The 8,218-nt window shown below is 35.5% G+C and overlaps 1 protein-coding gene across 1 annotated transcript; it reads right to left on the minus strand.

Annotated features, from left to right (window-relative positions):
• Window positions 1-5,422: 5,422 nt before the first annotated feature.
• LOC101682545 (vacuolar protein sorting-associated protein 4B-like) lies at window positions 5,423-7,305 on the minus strand. Its single transcript, XM_045069376.1, is given in 3 exon segments — window positions 5,423-6,436; window positions 6,564-6,625; window positions 6,627-7,305. Coding segments are annotated over 3 exon segments (1,335 nt in total). The 5' UTR covers window positions 7,212-7,305; the 3' UTR covers window positions 5,423-5,748.
• Window positions 7,306-8,218: the final 913 nt, after the last annotated feature.

An 8,218-nucleotide genomic window follows, 5' to 3' on the forward strand; every position in this document is an offset into this window, starting at 1 on the left:
GAAGAAAGGCAAAAAAGGCACCGTCAGGAAATTCAAGAAGTTAAATGCTTTCCTAACTTGTCATAATTGTCATTGATTCATGACTTATAGAGTTTACTCAATGAAAAACTAACAATAATGAATACTTTTAAGAAATAATAATTAAGAAGCTAATGGAAAAAAAATGTGCAAAGGAAGTAATACTCACTTAATTTAAAAGTATTTCTTTCAGGCAGCTGGGTGGCTCAGTGGGTTAAGCCTCTGCCTTTGGCTCAGGTCATGATCTCAGGGTCTTGGGATCGAGTCCTGCATTGGGCTCTCTGCTTGACAGGAAGCCTGATTCCTTCCTGCCTGCCTACTTGTGATTTCTCTCTCTCAAATAAATAAATAAAATCTTAAAAAAAAAAAGTATTTCTTTCAAAAACTAGGCTTTCAGGATAACAGATCCTGACTCAGGACCTCCCTAGATTCACTGGACCATGGTTTTCTATTCCATCTTGCCAAAGATCAACAAAAACTGATCCTAGTTCAAGTGCTAAGTTCAGAGTTTAATCAGTAATATTCCATTGCAATAGGAAACAGAGTTCAGGGTAAACTGAACTCAACTTCAAATTTTATGAAGATGGCAGAAAGTTTTAAAGGGAGAATGAGAGAATAAGAAGAGGGCTGAGCGGGGGCTCAGTAGAGTCAGGAAAATGAAAAGTTAACACAAAGTGGAAAGGAGGTGTTGGTTCAGGTGAAAGCCATCTGGGATTGTTACATGTTGCTTATGGAAGTTAAGATCCTATCCTCTCACAGAGACTGGGAGGTAGGGGCCCAGTCTCTTCAGGTGTTTGCTATAAAGAACAGGAAATTCTTTTGGTAGCCTCGAGTTTTCTGAGGCAGGCAGTTTAAGGAGGTTCAGGTCTTCTGAGGAATGTGACTACTAAAAAATATGTTTGTGTTTTGTTCAAGTCCTCATAGGCCAAGGTTAAGGCCTAGTTGAGGAGACAGTTCTGAGGAGCCTGGTTAGTCTTTGGTGAAGGACAGAATCTTTGTCACCCTCCAGGAAGATCCCCTGGCAACCAGTAACATTTGCATAGACCATGGCAGAGATGGCTTCATGCATGTGTCACCAGTGCAGTCCCACAGGGCTGTGTCCTCAGAAGGGCCTTGGGCAAGGTTCAGAGTCTGCTGTGCCACTATGAAATTCCTAGTAATTTTTCAATGAGAGGTCCACATTTTCCTTTCACACTTGTCCCCATAAATTATGGAACGATTCTTGGGCCATGGAGTGGAAGTTTGGGTTTCCACTACAGAGAGGCTTATTGAGTTCTGTTACTGCCTTCAAACATCATGTGTTGTAGCTCTGCTCTTAACTCTCAGAGCATTTCTTTTTTCATGCAGGTGAACTTTGATGAACAGGAAAACAGTAAAAAGAATGGTGGGTACATCCTCCTCCCTTCTTGGATGTTGAGGGAATGATTTCAGACAAGGTGTTTCTGAATGATTCCTGCAGCAGATGTGTTTTCTGACCAAGCTAAGCATTGGTAACACACTTCCTTTTTTTGTTTTCCTTCCTTCCCTGCCTAGCTCCTTTTTATCCCTGTCTCTAGTATTAGACTGTGTGCCTGCCTCTTGCAATAGAGCAATTGCATGCATATTAACTTTTTAAGTACCCTAAAACTAAGATATTTAGGAACAGTAAAAATTCTCACATAATTTTTCTTCTTTTTAAATGAAATATTTAGGCATTAGTGAAATTTATTAAATACTGATAAAATGATAAAAAGGCAAATAATGATAAAAGAATAATTTTTGATATTATTAGGACCTGGCTATGGTAACAAGCCAAATATTTGTCTATGAGTTCATTGAGACCATTTAGTTGTTCAGTTCATTGAGACCATTTAGATGTTCAGTTTCTGAACATCAGCTCTTTTCAGAGATACTCTCCTTGGACATAACCCTGATACCTCTAATCATTCAAATAAACTTAAAAAGACAAATATTAAGTATATGCCATAATTTAAAATATTTCCATAGGTTGTATAACATTTGATTAATATTTTTAAAATATTAAGTAATTTAACAATTTAGATATGCAAAGTATTTAGTTAATGGGGCAAACCCTATTCATGATAACTTTGAATATATAGTCTTTCTGAAACAAAAATAATAGAAAAAATGTCCATTTGAACCAATATATATAAGACAGTAAAAATCACTTTAAAATTTGAACTAAATTTCTTAAATATATATATGTGTGTGTGTATATATATATATGATATGATATATATGAAATGATAAAAGTAGGCATAGCCTATATATATAAATATATATCAGTTAGTATTGGCTATGCCTACTTTTATCATTTCATCTACACTTATAAGATGGCATTTTTTTCTAGAGAACAGTATTCTCTATTCTGTCTCATAACTTTATCTTAAGTAGTATCATGGTATCATGAGGTGTTTTTTAACTCAATCTGTCAAAATATTTACTACTCTAGTTCCTTTTCATTTCAAAATTGTACCAAAATTGAGAATGAAGGCTAGTACTTATGTTCTTTTTGAATTGTGCCTATTCGTGAACATTTCTTTCCTTTTTAAAACAGTAAGATGTTCCAGACTCATCTTGAACTTTCTCTGCCCCAGACCTGCGGCCATTTAATAAGGAATGGTGTTTAAAAGTCAATTTCTAACCATTGAGGCATCATGGCAACTGTAATTTCATGCCTTTTAATTTCTTTTAGTGAGTAGTTTTGAAATATGTGTGCACTTCATCTGGAAATAAATCTAATAATGCCATTAAAACTAATATTGCAGGGATCTTCTTCACCATTCTATACCTCATATTTCTGTCTCTTCATCATAGTTTGCCCTCAGGAGGGATGCAATTAAAATACAATATATTTTTAATATCCCTACCTAGAACTTGAATACAGTCATTATGATACAATCCAGACACATGGTGTGAATAGTAAGAACTCTCCAAAAAAGCAAACAAACAAACAAACAAAAACCACTGAGTTTGCTGAGTTTGCTTTATATTAATGAAATCTAAAAGAGCTATGATATCAAATGCAATGAAGGATCCTTAAGAGACTCATAGATTGCAAAAGATAAAAAATTAAACAAGCATATTTAACTATGAAAATAAGTGAAATTTGAACATGATGAGTATACCACAAAATATTACTGTATCTTTGTGGTGATAATAACATTAGGTTATATAGAAGAATGTCCTTGTTTTTAATATTTCATAATACACATGCTTAAATAAATAGGGAATATTGTCATGACGTCTAACACTTTTGTTCAAATTGTTCAACAAACATGTATAGACATAGTCATATAAGAATAGATAAAGCAGGGGATGCCTGGGTGGCTCAGCCGGTCAAGCCTCTGTCTTTAACTCAGGTCATGATCCCAGCATCCTGGGATCCAGTCACACATTAGGCTCCTTGCTAGGGGGGTAGCCTATTTCTTCCTCTCCCTGCCACTCACCCTACTCATACTCTCTCTCTCTCTTTGACAAATAAATAAATAAAAATTTTTAAAAAAAATAAATAAAGTAAATATAGCAAATGTTAACAACTGCTGAATACAGGTTAAAGTAATGCTACCGATTTTTCATTCTTTCAACTTTTCTCTACATGTTAATTTTTTCAAGGTAAAAAGCTGGAGACCAAAATGAGTCATCTCTATATGCACTAATAAGAAAGATACCCAAGATACATCATTTAGTGAAAGATACATGCTGTAAGATGGTGCAGACAATATGCCACTATTCAGCAATTCAAAATATGTGAATGATTGTATGTTTACCTATGTTTTAGCTATAATCTCTGCCTTCAAAGAACAAATATATAAACTGAGGAAAAAATAAATATATTAAATTCACAAGACATAACAACTATTTAGAATAGAAAAGCAAGACAATTTGTAAATTCAAGAGAAGAAACAATGTTCCCTTGTTAGGTTGAACAACGGAAATAAAACTTTAATTCTAGAGATTAGTGTTTGAGACAATATAGAACTATCTAATAACAGAATTGTTTATTATATTCTACGTCTAGAATAATAAGAATGATAAAGTGAAATTACATGGGTTAGACATTACATGACATTCATTTTCAGATGAGGAAACTGAGGCACACTTCTAGAAGCTAAGCAACTTGTTCAAAATCACAGTTATAAATGACACAAACAGGATTCCAGTAGAGAGAGTTTGCCTATGAAGTTAGTTCAAAACTACTATCCTAAATGACTACATTAACTATTTGCTTTACAACCAACGCACAAATTATATAAAATTTGAAATATTGCACTTAAAGTATTTTTTTGTTTGTTTAGGTTATATCAATTTACTTCACATAAGAACAGCGGATTTCAGGCCTATGATTTCCATTTAGTATCAACAAAAACAATCTGTACAGAAAACTCAAAGGCAACCATAGAGCTTTATATGTAAAATGTGAAAATATACTTTAAAATGCAAGTTATTCTATAGTATTTGCAAGGTAGAACTTTATAATCATTAAGGAATCTACCTCATTCCAGCTAACTGAATCATATTTTTGCATATAGAGCCAATGCAAATGCACAAGGCACAACTTAGTGTTTGCGCTAAAGTGTGTAACATACACCTTCAGATTTATTTGGAGATATTAAAATAACATATCATGTTTGTTTTTTATTGTTTAATGAGACATTAGCTCATTTCTAAAGCTTCAAGAGCATTACATTTGATAACATATGTGTGGCAAAGACAAACTTCCCTGGACTTAAAAGGTAAAAGACAAGACCCTTGGTAGCCTATATTAAAAAAAAAAAAAAATTCTATCTATCTATCTATATATATGTACACACACACCCACAAGAAATTTCCCATAATTCAAAGGGAGGCCATTCCTTTAGCAAAGGTTCCCATTATAGTATCATGACAGAATTATTTAAAAAGTATGTTTTTGATTTTATTTGCCATCTGTTTTGGTCAATCGTGCTATAAAAAGATACCGAAATAGACAATTTTTCTTCTTCAAGATGAAGACAACGCCAATTTAGAAAGTCCTTCTTTTGAGACTGCACAGTTGAAAAGGTATTATTTAATTAACTATAGAAGCTTGTTGCTTACAAAAGAAATTATTGAAATCGACACAAAGAAAAATGTTAGCCTATCAAAACTCAATGAGACTCGGCTAGAAAACACAATTCAGAAGCTTTCAAGCCCAATCACAGTGCTCTTTGCTGTTTGGGAGAACCACCCATCCCTGAGAATTAAGATTCTATCATTAAAAAAAAAAAAAAAAAAAAATTTTTAATAAAGTAAATAAATTTTGCATTGATGAGAATTTAAGAATTATTTTTCAAAATATATAAAATAAGGCCGGTTTCATTTTTGGTTAAAAAGAAAAAAAAAAAAAAAAAAAATATAAAAAAAGAGAAATGCTATAAAAAAAAGAGAAATGCTCTTTGCAAATACCACCAATTCTAAATACTGGTATCTCAATCAATGTTAATCCTCTTCTGGGTAATTCCTATTTTTTGCCATTCATTTATCACTCATTTCCTTATTATCCATTATTTTATAATTTTTGTTAACAGGAGCATTTAACTGGTAATGGAACAAAAATATGGATAAAATTAAAGGAACTCTGGAGTGAGATCTGTATTTCCCTGTGGGAAAAGAGTTTACTGGAAATAATCTGAATGCCATCCAAGAAAGGCAAAAGTACCTATGAAAGAAAGAACACATATGGTAAATGTCTTCTTCATTGTCTTTGGTTTAGCCTTCTTGGCCAAAATCTTCTGTAAACTTCTTTAACTTCAACAAGTCATGTTCATTGACTGTGGGTTTTGTGTTAGACAGTGACCGTAACATATCCGACATGCAAACAACTGGCTCCAAAAGTTTATCCCCAGGGACATCCATCCATGTCATTTCAATGGCACCAGGGGCACCAGGAGAACAGGGTGTTAGCAGATCATCTACTATCTTGTTGGGATCAGCTCGTGAAGGTCCGCGCACCTTTGTAAAATGAGTGGCTGAGTGCACTTTTCCAACAGGCTGCATAAGTGCATCGCGCGCAAGGATACTTGTGTCCGCCCGCGAATAACCATCCGTTTTCTTCCCGAGTTCCCGGAAGTCTGTTTCTGTGAGACTGTTCTGAGGGGTCCCCGGGTGCAGTTTAAACACCGCTGCTCGGGCGTGGGCCTCGGGCAAAGGAATATAAATTCGTTTCTCAAATCTTCTTCCAATGGCAGAATCCAGAACCCACGGTATATTTGTAGCTCCCAGAACCAAAACTCCATCATTGTCTACACCAACGCCTTGCATTTGAACTAGGAACTCCGTCTTAATTCTACGGGCGGCTTCGCTTTCATTTTCACTTCTTGAGCCGCACAGGGAATCAGTTTCATCAATGAAGATAATGGAAGGTTTGTTCTCTCTAGCAAGTTGGAATAAGTTCTTTTTTTTTTTTTTTTTTTTTATTTTTTATAAACATATATTTTTTATCCCCAGGGGTACAGGTCTGTGAATCGCCAGGTTTACACACTTCACAGCACTCACCCAAGCACATACCCTCCCCAATGTCCATAACTAGCCTTTCACTTTCACCTAGCCACTTAGAGACAAGGTCAGAGGAAGATATTGAAAAAAAATGTTGAGTTGTTTGCTTCTGTTGCTACAGCTTTGGCTAAATGGGACTTTCCTGTTCCAGGTGGCCCAAATAACAGAATTCCCCTCCAAGGTGTTCTCTTGCCTGTAAAAAGATGAGGGAATTTAATAGGCAGTGTCACAGCCTCTTTAAGTGCCTCTTTGGCTCCTTCGAGGCCAGCAACATCACTCCATCTCACATTTGGTCGCTCTATAACAATGGCACCTTGAAGTTGATTCTGTAGTTTCTTTTTTTCAGGATCATGAGATTCTCCTTCCTCATCACTGTCATTCCCCTTCTCGTCAGCTGGACTCGGCTGTCCCTCTTTCACTGGTTTCTGTGGATTTTTCTCTTTCTTTTTCAGCTACTCCTTTAGTTCTTCTGCTCTATCGAGATATTCTGTACACTTTGCCCTGATACTCCGCTTGGCTTTATCGCCCTGCGCTTCATATTTAACTACATGAAGAAAATACTGAACGGCATGTTGGTAGAGTTGAAGCGCTTCCTCATAGTTCCCGGCTTTGTCTTCCTGAGCTGCTTTGCCAGCAAGATCTATTGCTTTCTGGAGGTTGGGCGAGGTGGCTGTCATGGCGGAGATCGAGGCGGTTCTCTGGAGAAGAACGAGGGCAGAGGAAGCCAACGGCGCCAACGTCGAGTCGCGCCCGGTGCTGCCCGAAGCGTGCGCAGGCCGGTGTCTCCTGGACCCCGAGCTGCGGCTTCCTTTCTGGAACTTGTTCCAAAACCACACGGCGCTTCGAGAACCGCCCGACCCTTCTCACAAAACTTCCGCCCCACTTAAAGTATTTTTGAAATAGAAGTTCAAAATTGTAAAAAATCCAGTGACTAAGAACAGTCACCACAATTGGCATATGGAACTGAAATAAGATATTTGAAGATCTTAGATGCCTACTGGGGGGAGGGGAATATATATATATATATATATATATATATATGATGTTATTGATTCATCACTTACAAAGAAAAAAATATATAGATTACATGAAGAACATTTTAATTTTTTTTCAAATTATGTCATTTATCTTTCTTAGTTGTCAGTGTTTCTACATGTTACCTGATTTCAAGCTTTACTACAAAGCTGTGATCACCAAGTTGTCAGTGTTTCTAAATGCACATGTTATACATGCTATGAGTTCAGTAGGTCTTTCTTCTACTTTTATAATTAAAATTATATGAATGTGAAACAAGAGATTTGTTACATAAAAACCTGCTTCACTTACCTTGCTATATCCTTAAATCATATTGTTAAACAACTGTGTTAATCATGTCAAACACTAATTAACTAATTGCCAAAATTTCAGGAGAAAACTCCAAATCTGAGGATTAAATATATAGTCACTAAAAAAAGAAATTAATAAGAAACCCTACAGGTTATAAACAAACTATGGGAGGGGGAGGTCAAGCTTAAATATTTACAATTATGACTGCTGCTAATTATTTACTCAAAATCTCAAAAAAGAAGAAAGAGAGGTTTTTCTTCTTGTGTGCAAATTCACCTAGGCAGAGACCATATCTGTGAGTCTTTCTTACATTCAAATGTGTTTATGATGATACGTTTTTACCTATTTTCTGTGAACC

This window comes from Mustela putorius, unplaced genomic scaffold (assembly GCF_011764305.1).
Source record: "Mustela putorius furo isolate JIRA1106 unplaced genomic scaffold, ASM1176430v1.1 tig00003927_pilon_pilon_pilon, whole genome shotgun sequence".
Classification (NCBI taxonomy): Eukaryota; Metazoa; Chordata; class Mammalia; order Carnivora; family Mustelidae; genus Mustela; species Mustela putorius.